We start from the raw sequence: 17,959 nt of genomic DNA, 5'->3' as shown, positions 1-17,959 counted from the left end.
TTAATCTTGTCCTTCTACGACAAATAAGTGTGTTTTGATTACTGGCTATAAATCGATCTCTGAGGGACATCCCAGCATCAAGTGGTGTCATATTTCACTTCCTGCTTCACACAGGCAGAGGAGACATACTCCTGTGTCCGTGAGAATCAGGACTACCGCTCAATGCAAGCCATTTCCATCTACGGTGTTCACAGACCGATTTAGACACTAAAATGTCAGTCGGAACCGGTACCAGAACCACGCAGTTTAGGGGACTTTTACATCTATTAAAAAATCCTGCAATTCATATATGTTAAGAATTTGAAAATGCTTAAGATCCTGTTCAATCTCTTTAACCGAGATGATATGACGAAATCTGTTTTCAAATATGACATGACTGCCGAAATGTCACAGTGACTTGAGGCTTGGAGTTCCACCAAACCAATATGGAAATGGGGAACTATCTCTTGCAGATAAGAGCATGTTTAAACCACTGGGATGGGAGCACCCTCACACAGAGAAGCGAATGGCTTCAACAGCAGGTAGGCTTTTAAGCTAGTAATTAGTGGGACTAGTGAAGTCAATAGCCCACAGGGCTCTGGTCTAAAGTAGTGCTCTGCAGGGTTCCATTTGGCACGCAGTCACCGTTTGATGTTTTCTCACCATTATGATGTCAACCGTAAAGCTGGATGTTACTGCTTCGTGGTGGATTTGGATCCATTAAAGGAAGTAATTACACACAAAAATGAAGAAAAACAAAAACCATGTTCTTTTTTTTTTTTTATCCAAAGTTGAAAACATCAACATAATCTTGCTGACACGTACAACAATAGACACACGATGAGCCCTTTTTTACATCTCCAGTTGTCACAATGTGCTTATCCAGCCTAAAACTACAAAGACAAAGCAATGCCGATGTAGAAGCATAATTGTAATTTATGACACAAACCTCAAGTTCAACATTTAACTTGTGGTCCAGTAATGAAATAGAGTGTTGATTTCACATATACAGAAGTTTGTAATGAAAAGTATTTACCTCTTTAACAAAATCCTATAGAAACATGTTTGTACAATTGTTCAATTATTAAAGTATTAGCCTGAGTGTTGGTCTGTTTGTGTTGTCGTGTCAAACCTACTTGTCACTCATTGTGGCTTGAACGTGGAGTTGCATAGAGCACAGATCTGGGACCAGGTTAATAACGTTTAGCTCTTTCAGCCTCTTTATAATTAGATGCCTCCACCATCTCCAGACAGTATTCCACCTCCAAGACCTCTATTGAGTCTATTGTATTGTCTGTTGTGGAATTATCTGTAGTGAATCAATGAGCCTGGCTTTCTCAGCATGCTGGATCAATGAACCTCGCTTTCTCAGCATGCTGAATCAGGTAGTAGTGAATCAATGAACCTCGCTTTCTCAGCATGCTGAATCAGGTAGTAGTGAATCAATGAACCTCGCTTTCTCAGCATACTGAATCAGGTAATACTGAATCAATGAACCTGGCTTTCTCAGCATGCTGAATCAGGTAATACCGAATCAATGAACCTCTGTCTACTTTCTATTTCAAAGCATTTTGATCTTTCCGAGGTGACCCTGTCTTCACAATCTGTACTTCTCTGAGATGCCTGCAGTGCTTACCTTCTTGTAAATGACAGTCGTTTTGTGAAAGTACAAAATGTGCTTTTACAAGTGATCATGTACGTTAATGGACTAGCTCTCACTACCGTATGTACAGTTGAGCAGTAAGAGGTTTTGCCACCAGGACTTTGGTCTACCGTCTCCTAAACGACAGCTGTTAGCTGCCTGCTGTGGTGCTCTCTTTCTGTCAATAATAATAATAATAATAATACATATATCATTTGCATAGCACATTTCCCACGTTCATTGCGGATTAAAGTTAGAAAGCAAAACAAAAAAACAATCACAATACGTCAAGACATTACCTGCTAATGTTGCAGATGGACTTTAAGCAGATTAAGCCATTAAACATTTAAAAAAGCTTGAATAGGTGTTGTGTTTTAAAGTGAAGAGATCTCCACCCAGCACAGCCAGAAGAGGACTGGCCACCCCTCATAGCCTGGTTCCTTTCTAGGTTTCTTCCTAGGTTTTGGCCTTTCTAGGGAGTTTTTCCTAGCCATCGTGCTTCTACACCTGCATTGCTTGCTGTTTGGGGTTTTAGGCTGGGTTTCTCTACAGCACTTTGAGATTTCAGCTGATGTACGAAGGGCTATATAAATACATTTGATTTGATTTGAAGAGATTAAAGCTGCCTCCTGGACGAGTACAGGTAGAGTGTTGCAGAGCTGAGGGGGGTCACATGTGAGAAGGCACTGTCTCCCATGCTGGGCAGGGTAGTGGCTGGTTTCACCTGTTTTAGTCTGATGATTGTAGGGTACGTCCTGCGGAATAGTTATTCAGAAGTTGGCGTATGTACAGTGCCTTCGAAAGTATTCAGACCCCTTGACTTTTTCCACATCTTGTTACATTACAGCCTTATTCTGGAATGGATTAAATTGTCCCCCCCCTCATCAATCTACACACAATACTCCATAACGACAAAGCAAAAATAGTTTTTTTTCAGACCCTTTACTCAGTACTTTGTTGACGCACCTTTGGCAGCGATTACAGCCCCAAGGCTTCATGGGTATGATGCTACAACCTTGGCACGCCTGTATTTGTGGAGTTTCTCCCGTTCTTTTCTGCAGATCTATTATTTCCCCCTGAAAAACATCCACACAGCAAGATGCTGCCACCACCATGCTTCACCGCAGGGATGGTGCCACATTTCCTCCAGACAAGATGCTGCCACCACCATGCTTCACCGCAGGGATGGTGCCACGTTTCCTCCAGACAAGATGCTGCCACCACCATGCTTCACCGCAGGGATGGTGCCACGTTTCCGCCAGACGTGATGCTGCCACCACCATGCTTCACCGCAGGGATGGTGCCACGTTTCCTCCAGACGTGGCGCTTGGCATTCAGGCTGAAGTGTTCAAAGTGTTCAATCTTGGTTTCATCAGAACAGAGAATCTTGTTTCCTTTGGGTGCCTTTTGGCAAGCTCCAAGCGGGCTGTGATGTGCCTTTTACTGAGGTTGGCTTCCGTCTGGCCACTCTACAATAAAGGCCTGATTGGTGGAGTGCTGCAGAGATGGTTGTACTTCTGGAAGGTTCTCCCATCTCCACAGAGGAACTCTGGAGCTCTGTCAGAGTGACCATCGGGTTCTTGGTCACCTCCCTGACCAAGGCCCTTCTCCCCCGATTGATCCGTTTGGCCGGGCGGTCATCTCTAGGAAGAGTCTTGGTGGTTCCAAACTTCTTCCATTTAAGAATGATGGAAGCCACTGTGTTCTTGGGGACCTTCAATGATGCAGAAATATTTTGATACCCTTCCCCAGATCTGTGCCTCGACACAATCCTGTCTCGGAGCTCTACGGACAATTCCTTCGACCTCATGTGTTGGGTTTTTGCTCTGACATGCACTGTCAACTGTGGGACCTTGTTTGTTTCAATATGTGTTTGATTGATCTTATGCTACACAAAGATAAATAACATGATTAGCGTAGTGTTAGCTAGTTGTCTTTGCTGTCCTTGTATCCATGATAATTGTGTAGTTTAGAGAAATTTAGAGAAATTGTCGAGGTCACCTAGCCAGCTTCACTTTCAACAACGCAGCCACTGCTAGCCAGGCTACTTCACCAGCCAGCAGTACTATATCATTTTAGTCAATTAGATCTTTTATTTTATTTATTTTCTTTTGCAACGTAAGCGTAACTCTCTGAACATTCGAGTCGTGTAGCCCACTTGTCATTCTAATCTCCTTTGCTTTAGCGTAGCCTCTTCTGTAGCCTGTCAACTATGTGTCTGTCTATCCCTGTTCTCTCCTCTCTGCACAGACCATACAAACGCTTCACACCGCGTGGCCGCGCCCACCCTAACCTGGTGGTCCCAGCCCGCACGACCCACGTGGAGTTCCAGGTCTCCGGTAGCCTCTGGAACTGCCGATCCGCGGCCAACAAGGCAGAGCTCATCTCAGCCTATGCGTCCCTCCAGTCCCTCGACTTCTTGGCACTGACGGAAACATGGCTCACCACAGATAACACTGCTACTCCTACTGCTCTCTCTTCGTCTGCCCACGTGTTCTCGCACACCCCGAGAGCTTCTGGTCAGCGGGGTGGTGGCACCGGGATCCTCATCTCTCCCAAGTGGTCATTCTCTCTTTCTCCCCTTACCCATCTGTCTATCGCCTCCTTTGAATTCCATGCTGTCACAGTTACCAGCCCTTTCAAGCTTAACATCCTTATCATTTATCGCCCTCCAGGTTCCCTTGGAGAGTTCATCAATGAGCTTGATGCCTTGATAAGCTCCTTTCCTGAGGACGGCTCACCTCTCACAGTTCTGGGTGACTTTAACCTCCCCATGTCTACCTTTGACTCATTCCTCTCTGCCTCCTTCTTTCCACTCCTCTCCTCTTTTGACCTCACCCTCTCACCTTCCCCCCCTACTCACAAGGCAGGCAATACGCTTGACCTCATCTTTACTAGATGCTGTTCTTCCACTAACCTCATTGCAACTCCCCTCCAAGTCTCCGACCACTACCTTGTATCCTTTTCCCTCTCGCTCTCATCCAACACTTCCCACACTGCCCCTACTCGGATGGTATCGCGCCGTCCCAACCTTCGCTCTCTCTCCCCCGCTACTCTCTCCTCTTCCATCCTATCATCTCTTCCCTCTGCCCAAACCTTCTCCAACCTATCTCCTGATTCTGCCTCCTCAACCCTCCTCTCCTCCCTTTCTGCATCCTTTGACTCTCTATGTCCCCTATCCTCCAGGCCGGCTCGGTCCTCCCCTCCCGCTCCGTGGCTCGACGACTCATTGCGAGCTCACAGAACAGGGCTCCGGGCAGCCGAGCGGAAATGGAGGAAAACTCGCCTCCCTGCGGACCTGGCATCCTTTCACTCCCTCCTCTCTACATTTTCCTCTTCTGTCTCTGCTGCTAAAGCCACTTTCTACCACTCTAAATTCCAAGCATCTGCCTCTAACCCTAGGAAGCTCTTTGCCACCTTCTCCTCCCTCCTGAATCCTCCTCCCCCTCCCCCCCCTCCTCCCTCTCTGCAGACGACTTCGTCAACCATTTTGAAAAGAAGGTCGACGACATCCGATCCTCGTTTGCTAAGTCAAACGACACCGCTGGTTCTGCTCACACTGCCCTACCCTGTGCTTTGACCTCTTTCTCCCCTCTCTCTCCAGATGAAATCTCGCGTCTTGTGACGGCCGGCCGCCCAACAACCTGCCCGCTTGACCCTATCCCCTCCTCTCTTCTCCAGACCATTTCCGGAGACCTTCTCCCTTACCTCACCTCGCTCATCAACTCATCCTTGACCGCTGGCTACGTCCCTTCCGTCTTCAAGAGAGCGAGAGTTGCACCCCTTCTGAAAAAACCTACACTCGATCCCTCCGATGTCAACAACTACAGACCAGTATCCCTTCTTTCTTTTCTCTCCAAAACTCTTGAACGTGCCGTCCTTGGCCAGCTCTCCTGCTATCTCTCTCAGAATGACCTTCTTGATCCAAATCAGTCAGGTTTCAAGACTAGTCACTCAACTGAGACTGCTCTTCTCTGTATCACGGAGGCGCTCCGCACTGCTAAAGCTAACTCTCTCTCCTCTGCTCTCATCCTTCTAGACCTATCGGCTGCCTTCGATACTGTGAACCATCAGATCCTCCTCTCCACCCTCTCCGAGTTGGGCATCTCCGGCGCGGCCCACGCTTGGATTGCGTCCTACCTGACAGGTCGCTCCTACCAGGTGGCGTGGCGAGAATCTGTCTCCTCACCACGCGCTCTCACCACTGGTGTCCCCCAGGGCTCTGTTCTAGGCCCTCTCCTATTCTCGCTATACACCAAGTCACTTGGCTCTGTCATAACCTCACATGGTCTCTCCTATCACTGCTATGCAGACGACACACAATTAATCTTCTCCTTTCCCCCTTCTGATGACCAGGTGGCGAATCGCATCTCTGCATGTCTGGCAGACATATCAGTGTGGATGACGGATCACCACCTCAAGCTGAACCTCGGCAAGACGGAGCTGCTCTTCCTCCCGGGGAAGGACTGCCCGTTCCATGATCTCGCCATCACGGTTGACAACTCCATTGTGTCCTCCTCCCAGAGCGCTAAGAACCTTGGCGTGATCCTGGACAACACCCTGTCGTTCTCAACTAACATCAAGGCGGTGGCCCGTTCCTGTAGGTTCATGCTCTACAACATCCGCAGAGTACGACCCTGCCTCACACAGGAAGCGGCGCAGGTCCTAATCCAGGCACTTGTCATCTCCCGTCTGGATTACTGCAACTCGCTGTTGGCTGGGCTCCCTGCCTGTGCCATCAAACCCCTACAACTCATCCAGAACGCCGCAGCCCGTCTGGTGTTCAACCTTCCCAAGTTCTCTCACGTCACCCCGCTCCTCCGCTCTCTCCACTGGCTTCCAGTTGAAGCTCGCATCCGCTACAAGACCATGGTGCTTGCCTACGGAGCTGTGAGGGGAACGGCACCTCAGTACCTTCAGGCTCTGATCAGGCCCTACACCCAAACAAGGGCTCTGCGTTCATCCACCTCTGGCCTGCTCGCCTCCCTACCACTGAGGAAGTACAGTTCCCGCTCAGCCCAGTCAAAACTGTTCGCTGCCCTGGCACCCCAATGGTGGAACAAACTCCCTCACGACGCCAGGACAGCGGAGTCAATCACCACCTTCCGGAGACACCTGAAACCCCACCTCTTCAAGGAATACCTAGGATAAAGCAATCCTTCTGCCCCCCCCCCCCCCCCCCCCTTAAAAGATTTAGATGCACTATTGTAAAGTGGCTGTTCCACTGGATGTCATTAGGTGAATGCACCAATTTGTAAGTCGCTCTGGATAAGAGCGTCTGCTAAATGACTTAAATGTAAATGTAACATACTTTTTTTTTTTTGCTCATCCAATCTGTTAGTAGTTGGACTTATTTCACCCGTTACTGAGATGGTTGTTCCCATTTAGATGGTTTAGGGAGTCTCATTTATCGATCTTTCCTACTTGGGCTGTCATTTTAAATGCCGGTTGAGGGTGATTTTAAAAAGTTCAAATTTTGGGATATTCTAACTCTGGCTGTATTCCAGTAAGAATTCCATAACACTTTGCAAGCCAGCATAATGTGACCTGCCTGATGTGGCCTGCAAACCAGCTGTTTCAGACTAGTCTGAGTACCAGTATTTTTAGACAAAGAAGCAATGACATGGACTTCAGGGAGCAGGCTAGTTTCAGACCACTGTGTTGGGGTAAAACTACACTGTTAAAATATGATATATGTAATGTATTGTCATCAAGAGATTAATTTAAATGATCAAATATTAATTTAGGCACTCACTTGATGAAGGCTACAGGACAAAGCAATTGAATGTAACAACCATGTCTGTGTCACTAGCAAACACAGTCATTGATGGTACTGGTAACTCTAAATTTCCCTTGAAAGGCACCCTGGGAAATATGCGAATAAGGTTTTGCACCCTACAGTTTTAAAACAACACCCCAAAAACGGTTTAGTGGTACATTTTTGCCACTTAAAGGAACAGACTGCTTTGTCACTGTGGTGGTAGCCTGAATAGGATAATGTGTACCTTTTCCAAAAGGTACGCTTCTGAACCTGTACTAATTTGTCCCCTAATGTACACCTGGATAAATGAGGTGAAAAGGAGACTGGAGTGCTTCTTTTTTAAGTCTGTAACGAGACTATTTCAACAGATCTCCGCTGCTCACTGGGTAGCTCAGTGTTCACTGTCATCTTCTCCCCTGCTACGGCTGAGGAGGTCTGAGAGGAGACGGACGGACCGTTCTCCAGCACACCCTGCGCCAAGCCCCCATTAGCCCCACCTCCGGTCTCTGAGAAGGCCTCCCTCTTCAGTGGTCTAATAAAGAGTACAGTGGGGTTGTTGGGCGTCTCCACAGCGCCGCCCCGGTGGTCGGAGGGCTTCCTGAGGAAGCGAGACAAGGTAGCCACACAGCTCTTCTTGAAGTTCTCGTTCATGAAGGCGTAGATGATCGGGTTGTTGAAGGAGTTGGAGAAGCCGATGGCTTGGACGATGGCGATGATCATGTTCAACGTCACCTCGTCAGAGTTCTTCTCCAGGTTGTCTAGATGAAAGGAAGGGTTTTAGGGATTAGTTTAGCTGTATTTAGAGAATATTTGTAGCTAGGCTTCCATCCAATTTGCAACAGATTTTCATTTGAATATTCTAAAATCTCCATATAACAATATTGCATTTTCCCACCAGAGATGTTTCCATCAAACTGATTTTTTCATTATAATTTTGGGGAAGTTACAATACAGTAACAAACATAGGACATCACTACAATATTTTATTCTCTTAAGAAACATAAAATAAAAACATACTGTTTGCTGATTTAAACGTTTTTAAATTTTAACTAGGCAATTCAGTTAAGAACATATTCTTATTTACAGTGACAACCTACCTTGGACGACGCTGGGCCAATTGTGCGCCGCCCTACGGGACTCTCAAGCGCAACCAGATGTGATACAGCCTGGATTCGAACCAGGTACAGTAGTGACACCTCTTGCACAGAGATGCAGTGCTGCGCCACTCGAGAGCCCCGATACGAGGCTGTGCGTGATGTAGTACATATAAACATAACTTTTACTGTTACATTTTCATGTACCGAATGGAAAAATACAAGTTAAATGGGTTTCCATCGCATTTCCAACTCTACTGATACTTGTATCACAAACACATTTTGCCTTATATAGCCGATGTGCTCACTCTGGTCTTGGTACATGCGCGCTAGCCAACAGCTCGCAGATACAGAGCGGGTAGGCTACCTACATTATGAGATAATTATGAATAAGAGCAAAATGATGTGTATTTGTGAAACGGCAGCCAAGCATCGATCATCATGTCACCAGAATAAGACCCTGACATTCATTGGAAAGGAGCATCAAGCTCATTGCACATTCACCACCCTGTGAAGTTGATCATCATTTATTTAATCTGTAGCCTAATAAACGGCATGTTTTCCCGAGTCGTAGTGAGAGGACCACACAACATATCATCACGTGACTCCAAGTTTACTTAGATATGATGGTTATTATATTAATATTTGTGCATCGCGGCGTTTCCACCGCCATTTCTCGCATAATTAATTTTACTGACACAAAAAGATCCCACCATGTCTAACGAACAAATAGTTCAACAGTCTTGTACCGACCGACATTTCATGTTTCCATCAGACTGGTCGTGACTTTTTTTTCATGCATCAGGAAATTAATCCGCCTGAAACGGTTTAATGGAAACGTGGTTAGTGAGAGTTAAAAAAAACATGCTGAACCGTCAGATGTACACCTGCCTCTGAGTTGCAGTTAAACCTGAATGTCAAGGTTAACCTATGTGACGGTGATTGTTTATGCTATATGTACTACACCCTATTTCAGCTTGTTAGACCTAGCCCTGTTGTCGTTGTTGTAGTGCGATAGATCATATACTTACTGTACTCAAACAGCATGTGAACGGTATGAAACGGAGCCCAACAGATTGTGAACAGCAGAACGATGGTAATCATCATTTTTACAGCTCGCTTCTTCTTCCTGTGAAAATCAATAGAACATGTTCGAACGTTCTCACGCCGATTCCCTTCCTTCTATTCTTCCCATACTGAGAGACGTGCAGGTGTCATCATGCACAATGCATTTCAACACAATAAACAGGTATTTTAGCAGAGCTCTCTGTGTGCCTGAATGGTCTAGCAGTAGTGCTGCCAACTCCAGTCAACTCAGACTGCGGCTCAATACCCAGGTGCTTTCAACATTTCACATCCCCTTCATCTCAATCAATAAATATAGTGCATTTTATAAAGCCCTTTTACATCAGCAGTTACCTAGAGAGGAACCAGGCTCTGAGGGGTGGCCAGTCCTCTACTGTCTGTACCTGGTAGAGAGGAACCAGGCTCTGAGGGGTGGCCAGTCCTCTACTGTCTGTACCTGGTAGAGAGGAACCAGGCTCTGAGGGGTGGCCAGTCCTCTCCTGTCTGTACTGGGTAGAGAGGAACCAGGCTCTGAGGGGTGACCAGTCCTCTCCTGACTGTACTGGGTAGAGAGGAACCAGGCTCTGAGAGATGGCCAGTCCTCTCCTGGCTGTACTGGGTAGAGAGGAACCAGGCTCTGAGGGGTGACCAGTCCTCTCCTGACTGTACTGGGTAGAGAGGAACCAGGCTCTGAGAGATGGCCAGTCCTCTCCTAGCTGTACTGGTTAGAGAGGGACCAGGCTCTGGGGGGGTGGCCAGTCCTCTCCTAGCTGTACTGGGTAGAGAGGGACCAGGCTCTGGGAGGTGGCCAGTCCTCTCCTGGCTGTACTGGGTAGAGAGGAACCAGGCTCTGAGGGGTGACCAGTCCTCTCCTGGCTCATCTCTGCCCTCTCTCATTCTAGAGAGGAACCAGGCTCAGAGGGGTGGCCAGTCCTCTCCTAACTCATCTCTCCCCTCTCTCATTCTTCCCTATATGTATCACAATAAAAACAATGAAAGATGTGTGTGTATATGTACAGTACCTGGATATTTTGTTGACCTCTCTGTGGTTCATGGTGTTCAGGACAGAGGAGTCCCCCACCCTTTTCCTGATCCACAGCTCTATCCCTATCCGTGTGTAGAGAAACAACATGGCTGCCATGGGCATCAGGAACAGAGCTACCATGATGAAGGTGGTGTACACTTGTCTGTGGGTCAGGGAACGCCAACGCTCCTGACAACACACGTGGTGGTGGTCGTACAGGAAGTCATACTTCACCTGGGAATGGAGGGGAAACACATCAATGAATCATTCAATCACAGTGATTCTGAAAGCCACCGATTTGGTCAGGTTAAGTTAGGTCAGCTCAGGTCAAGTTAGGTCAGGTCAGGTTAAGTCAGGTCAGCTCAGGTCAAGTTAGGTCAGGTCAGCTCAGGTTAAGTCAGATTAAGCCAGGTCAGGTTAAGTCAGGTCAGGTTAAGTCAGGTCAGGTCAGGTTAAGTTAGGTCAGGTTAAGTTAGGTCAGGTTAAGTTAGGTCAGGTTAGGTTAAGTCAGGTTAGGTTAAGTCAGGTCAGGTTAAGTCAGGTTAAGTTAGGTCAGGTTAAGTTAGGTCAGGTTAAGTTAGGTCAGGTTAAGTTAGGTTAAGTCAGGTTAGGTCAGGTCAGGTTAGGTCAGGTTAAGTCAGGTCAGGTTAAGTCAGGTCAGGTTAGATCAGGTCAGGTCAGCTTCTTTGGTGCCAGGATGTTGACTGTAAGCGTTTTGGATTTGATTTGAAGCTACAGTAGCTGTGGTGGGAGGGGCTTGACATACCTCTAGTTGCTGTACGAACAGCATTGGGGATCCCACAACCACTGATGCACTCCATACAAGTCCTACACAACGAAGACATGTCTCAATACAATGACTTCTTCACAATAACACAAGTAAAACATCATATACTGTACACATATGAAGAGTTTCTTTCCAAAACGCTGCATACACAATGTTTCACATTTGTACCTTCATGTGTGTAAAATATTAATGTTCTCAGATTTTTAATTCATAGATTTTAGCTGTGTATTACAATGAGTTTGTTGCAATACGCTATCCTGTATATCTATTGGGTAGCTGGAATAGAATGTTCCTATCCTGTATATCTATTGGGTAGCTGGAATGGAATGTTCCTATCCTGTATATCTATTGGGCAGCTGGAATAGAATGTTCCTATCCTGTATATCTATTGGGTAGCTGGAATATAATGTTCCTATCCTGTGTATCTATTGGGCAGTTGGAATGGAATGTTCCTATCCTGTATATCTATTGGGCAGCTGGAATAGAATGTTCCTATCCTGTATATCTATTGGGTAGCTGGAATAGAATGTTCCTATCCTGTATATCTATTGGGCAGCTGGAATAGAATGTTCCTATCCTGTATATCTATTGGGTAGCTGGAATAGAATGTTCCTATCCTGTATATCTATTGGGCAGCTGGAATAGAATGTTCCTATCCTGTATATCTATTGGGTAGCTGGAATGGAATGTTCCTATCCTGTATATCTATTGGGTAGCTGGAATAGAATGTTCCTATCCTGTATATCTATTGGGTAGCTGGAATGGAATGTTCCTATCCTGTATATCTATTGGGTAGCTGGAATAGAATGTTCCTATCCTGTATATCTATTGGGTAGCTGGAATAGAATGTTCCTATCCTGTATATCTATTGGGCAGCTGGAATAGAATGTTCCTATCCTGTATATCTATTGGGTAGCTGGAATGGAATGTTCCTATCCTGTATATCTATTGGGTAGCTGGAATAGAATGTTCCTATCCTGTATATCTATTGGGCAGCTGGAATAGAATGTTCCTATCCTGTATATCTATTGGGTAGCTGGAATAGAATGTTCCTATCCTGTATATCTATTGGGCAGCTGGAATAGAATGTTCCTATCCTGTATATCTATTGGGTAGCTGGAATGGAATGTTCCTATCCTGTATATCTATTGGGTAGCTGGAATAGAATGTTCCTATCCTGTATATCTATTGGGTAGCTGGAATGGAATGTTCCTATCCTGTATATCTATTGGGTAGCTGGAATAGAATGTTCCTATCCTGTATATCTATTGGGTAGCTGGAATAGAATGTTCCTATCCTGTATATCTATTGGGCAGCTGGAATAGAATGTTCCTATCCTGTATATCTATTGGGTAGCTGGAATGGAATGTTCCTATCCTGTATATCTATTGGGTAGCTGGAATAGAATGTTCCTATCCTGTATATCTATTGGGTAGCTGGAATAGAATGTTCCTATCCTGTATGTTTAACATATGAATTCAACACATAAGTCTAGCATCATGCTATAGTGTTTGGTTAGAGTTAGGTCTCGTACCAAATGGCACCCTATCTCATATATACACTGAACAAAAATACAAACAAAGATCCCAGAAATGTTCCATACACACAAAAAGCGAATTTCTCTCAAATTGTGTACACATTTGTTTACATCCCTGTTAGTTAGCATTTCTCCTTTGCCAAGATAATCCATCCACCTGACAGGTGTGGCATATCAAGAAGCTGATTAAACAGCTTGATCATTACACAGGTGCACCTTGTGCTGAGGATAATAAAAGGCCACTTTAAAATGTGGAGTTTTGTCACACAACACAATGTTACGGCTCTCGTCGAAAGGAGTGGACCAAAGCGCAGCGTGGAAAGTGTTCATGATTTTTATTATCAAAAAACACTCAAACAAAATAACAAAGCGAAAACGAAAGCGCACAGTTCTGTAAGGCAAAGAAACTATACAGAAAACAAGATCCCACAAAACCCAAACGGAAAATGACAACTTATATATGATCCCCAATCAGAGACAACGATAGACAGCTGCCTCTGATTGGGAACCACACTCGGCCAAAACAAAGAAATAGAAAACATAGATTTTCCCACCCAAGTCACACCCTGACCTAACCAAACATAGAGAATAATAGGGATCTCTAAGGTCAGGGCGTGGCACACAATGCCACAGATGTATCAAGTTGAGGAGCGTGCCATTGGCATGCTGACTGCAGAAATGTACACCAAAGCTGTTGCCAGAGAATTTAATGTTAATTTCTCTACCATAAGCCACCTAAGCCATTTTTTTCTATTTTTGTTGTCAGTGCCTCAGAGCTTAATGTGTTTAAATAAGGATTTTCCTTCTCTTTTTGTTGTCAGTGCCTCGGAGCTTAATGCATTTTTTTTCACTTATCTACACACCATACTCCACTTTTTTTTATATTATGAAAGAAATTCAACCATAACTGAAGAACTCTCATAGGCTACTATCCCCTCCCAATGTCTGTACCTAGTGACCTTTAGTCCTCTCCTCTCTCTTCTGCTCCCACTCTCCTCTCTCATTTCTCCTCTTCCTCACCCTTCCTTCTCTGTTCTCACTGCCATACACCATTAACACAAAAGCTGAAAGTGTTTATTTTTTAAAAGCATACCTAGCATCTTGTATGCTCTTTTCGGAGTGTACTGCCTCCTCATTTTCAAGGGGTAGACAATTCCCTGGTACCTCTCCACGGCGATGCAGGTCATTGTGAGAATCCCTGTCACTATGGCCATAGTCTGAACAAAAGGAATCGTCTTGCAGATGAGAACACCTAGGAAGAGAAGGGGTTAGAAGTGACACTCAAAAACACACTGTACACGGAACAAGCAGAAGTTTCTCCATACGTTCTCTCATTTGACTGCGTTTACACAGACCAATTCTGATCTTTTTTCACTAATTGGTCTTTTGATCAATCAAATCAGCTCTTTTGTCAAGAAGTGGGCAATATATCATAATTGAGCTGTCTGTGTACTGCAGCCGGTATGGCCCTCGTTATATAACTGCATGGGGAAGGAAATTCGTGTGTAGGTAACCTTCACTCCTAAATCCCCTGGCTTCGATGTAGTCCCCCAGAAGGCTGATCCTCACCCATTCAAACAAAATAGGCTATTTTGTGACAATTCACAGTATAACCTATATCACAAAACAAATGTGATATTGCTTGCTCTAAATCTTGTGGGAAATATTGAAAAATGGGAAATCAAGACACCTATAAACCCTAATGTTAAGAGGTGTCCGGCAAAACCAGAACATCGTTTAAAAACGGTTTACTTAGACTACAACTATGGAAATAAAATGTACTCTGTAAGGCACTGCTCTGTAGCCTATTACTTCCCATGTTGGTTGGTTTTTAACGTCAACATTTTGACTGATGGGTTGAGAGACCCACATCCATCAATGTCATTAAACTGTAGAAGGCACCAGAAGGCAGTAATACACGGAGATTCTCTTGAAATTATAAAAAGCGCTCTGCAAACACAACCCGTGTCAAGGCTCAGATTATAATATTCTTAAAACTACTACCAAATTTAATGCGCATCCATATTATTTTAGGATGAAAAAAAAACGATTACATATAGGCTTCTAAAGTTTATTCAAACTATCAATGACAGTAGGCACCCCGCTGGGCACATACATCAATTCAACGTCTAATTCCACTTTAGTTCAATGTAATTTCATCGAAATGACGCTGAAACGATGTTAATTCAACCAGTAGTCATGGAACATAGGAACTCACCTCCGAGCCATTCCGAGGAGATGTTCTGCAACAAGGTGAACGGGATACAGAAGAATGTGATAAGAAGATCGCTCACCGCCAGAGAACAGATGAAGATATTAGTGGAGGTCTGTATTGCTCTTTTACGCACCACTATGTAGACAACCAAACTGTTCCCAACCAGAGCCAGGACGAAAATGATAGCATACATAATGACGAAAGTAGTCTTAGCGCCCAACGGTAGCTCAGGGACGTAGACAAGCGGCTGAATGTTGTAAGACTCGATGAACTCTTGTCGCGTTAAGTTGTAATGTTGTAGCATCTCTTGCAGAACCTCGGGTGTTATTTTCCTGGACACCATTTCTGGTGACGTTGTCATTTTCTAGAAGTTTATTTAATTTCCAGTAGTACAGCCACTACAGACAGATGTATTTTCCCGCCCGAAAATGGTGTTTTGTACACGTGCAGCTGATTAGGCTTTTCCAAACTGTGCGCGCTGGTGCGCTCCTCCAAAAAACATATTTCCACTGTGCTGCGGCTAGATAGTGCATTTCTCCCGCGTCCAGAGGCAAGAGGAAAGTGTCTGAGTGACACTTCTAGCCTATACCGCACTCTGTTAGTCTGCTGTTATTGCTGTGGGCTAATAACCTCTGTCCGTCAAGGGGTGGAACACCCAATTAGCTGTCAATCCAGTCCTCAAAACGACAGAACGAACGCACACACACACACAGCTTTATGGAAACAGATTAATATTTTTGTTTGTGTGCTTTTGTGCTTTTCATCATAGCCTATACAAGATTGAGGTGTCATGAAAAGGTCATTCCTGGTTTTGATCCGTGTGTCTAATTTGCTGAATTTATACAGAGGGGTCAATCAACTTGTCTATCATTGCATCTACTCGAGTTAGTTACATAGTCACTTGTTTTTGTGCACAGTGCTCTTCAGATATGTGCTGTTCGACAACAACACACTTCTTTTGCAAACAGATGTCTGTGATTCTATTATACAGTCCTATCTCAGAACTGTGGATTCTGACAAGGGTCCTGTCTTTCAATCAAATGTTTTGTGTATATATAGTACTTTTCAAGTACAGCCTGCATGAACATTATACTTGGACTCAACATACAGTGGGGAGAACAAGTATTTGATACACTGCCGATTTTGCCGGTTTTCCTACTTACAAAGCATGTAGAGGTCTGTAATTTTTATCATAGGTACACTTCAACTGTGAGAGACGGAATCTAAAACAAAAATCCCGAAAATCACATTGTATGATTTTTAAGTAATTAATTTGCATTTTATTGCATGACATAAGTATTTGATACATCAGAAAAGCAGAACATAATATTTGGTACAGAAACCTTTGTTTGCAATTACAGAGATCATATGTTTCCTGTAGTTCTTGACCAGGTTTGTACACACTGCAGCAGGGATTTTGGCCCACTCCTCCATACAGACCTTCTCCAGATCCTTCAGGTTTCGGGGCTGTCGCTGGGCAATACGGACTTTCAGCTCCCTCCAAAGATTTTCTATTGGGTTCAGGTCTGGAGACTGGCTAGGCCACTCGAGGACCTTGAGATGCTTCTCACGGAGCCAATCCTTAGTTGCCCTGGCTGTGTGTTTCAGGTCGTTGTCATGCTGGAAGACCCAGCCACGACCCATCTTCAATGCTCTTACTGAGGGAAGGAGGTTGTTGGCCAAGATCTCGCGATACATGGCCCCATCCATCCTCCCCTCAATACGGTGCAGTCGTCCTGTCCCCTTTGCAGAAAAGCATCCCCAAAGAATGATGTTTCCACCTCCATGCTTCACAGTTGGGATGGTGTTCTTGGGGTTGTACTCATCCTTCTTCTTCCTCCAAACACGGCGAGTGGAGTTTAGACCAAAAAGCTCTATTTTTGTCTCATCAGACCACATGACCTTCTCCCATTCCTCCTCTGGATCATCCAGATGGTCATTGGCAAACTTCAGACGGGCCTGGACATGCGCTGGCTTGAGCAGGGGGACCTTGCGTGCGCTGCAGGATTTTAATCCATGACGGCGTAGTGTGTTACTAATGGTTTTCTTTGAGACTGTGTTCCCAGCTCTCTTCAGGTCATTGACCAGGTCCTGCCGTGTAGTTCTGGGCTGATCCCTCACCTTCCTCATGATCATTGATGCCCCACGAGGTGAGATCTTGCATGGATCCCCAGACCGAGGGTGATTGACCGTCATCTTGAACTTCTTCCATTTTCTAATAATTGCGCCAACAGTTGTTGCTTTCTCACCAAGCTGCTTGCCTATTGTCCTGTAGCCCATCCCAGCCTTGTGCAGGTCTACAATTGTATCCCTGATGTCCTTACACAGCTCTCTGGTCTTGGCCATTGTGGAGAGGTTGGAGTCTGTTTGATTGAGTGTGTGGACAGGTGTCTTTTATACAGGTAACGAGTTCAAACAGGTGCAGTTAATACAGGTAATGAGTGAAGAACAGGAGGGCTTCTTAAAGAAAAACTAACAGGTCTGTGAGAGCCGGAATTCTTACTGGTTGGTAGGTGTTCAAATACTTATGTCAAGCAATAAAATGCTAATTAATTACTTAAAAATCATACAATGTAATTTTCTGGATTTTTGTTACAGATTCCGTCTCTCACAGTTGAAGTGTATCTATGATAAAAATTACAGACCTCTACATGCTTTGTAAGTAGGAAAACCGGCAAAATCGGCAGTGTATCAAATACTTGTTCTCCCCACTGTATATATGGATTTATGTATTGGGTGCAAGTTACCCATTGTTTATTAAGGATGATTTTCTATATTGTGTTGAGTCTCCTAGCAACATGGGAAACATTGGACCCTAAGTGAGAGGCTGTGTTGAGAGCTGAGTCTCCTAGCAA

General features: G+C 44.9%; 1 protein-coding gene across 1 annotated transcript; it reads right to left on the bottom strand.

Moving 5' to 3' along the window:
* Positions 1-6,917: 6,917 nt before the first annotated feature.
* On the bottom strand, positions 6,918-15,704 carry qrfprb (pyroglutamylated RFamide peptide receptor b). The gene is made up of 6 exons (XM_071394603.1): positions 15,108-15,704; positions 13,983-14,141; positions 11,332-11,393; positions 10,564-10,799; positions 9,508-9,605; positions 6,918-8,140 (listed from the first exon to the last, which is right to left on the bottom strand). Exons 1-6 carry the CDS (start codon positions 15,463-15,465, stop codon positions 7,722-7,724), a joined length of 1,332 nt encoding a protein of 443 aa, XP_071250704.1. The 5' UTR covers positions 15,466-15,704; the 3' UTR covers positions 6,918-7,721.
* Positions 15,705-17,959: the final 2,255 nt, after the last annotated feature.

The sequence above is a fragment of the Salvelinus alpinus genome, chromosome 3, assembly GCF_045679555.1.
Source record: "Salvelinus alpinus chromosome 3, SLU_Salpinus.1, whole genome shotgun sequence".
In the NCBI taxonomy this organism is placed as follows: Eukaryota; Metazoa; Chordata; class Actinopteri; order Salmoniformes; family Salmonidae; genus Salvelinus; species Salvelinus alpinus.
This window is presented reverse-complemented; position numbering and strand designations above follow the sequence as displayed.

What these genes read in the sequence shown, in the direction of transcription:
- qrfprb (XM_071394603.1), bottom strand. Translation starts at nt 15,465, where the DNA reads ATGACAACGTCACCAGAAATGGTGTCCAGGAAAATAACACCCGAGGTT. An exon ending in AAGAGCATACAAGATGCTAG is followed by an intron (nt 11,394 to 13,982) that starts GTATGCTTTTAA and finishes TTCGTTGTGTAG; the next exon opens with GACTTGTATGGAGTGCATCA. An exon ending in TCACATGCTGTTTGAGTACA is followed by an intron (nt 8,141 to 9,507) that starts GTAAGTATATGA and finishes CCTTTCATCTAG; the next exon opens with ACAACCTGGAGAAGAACTCT.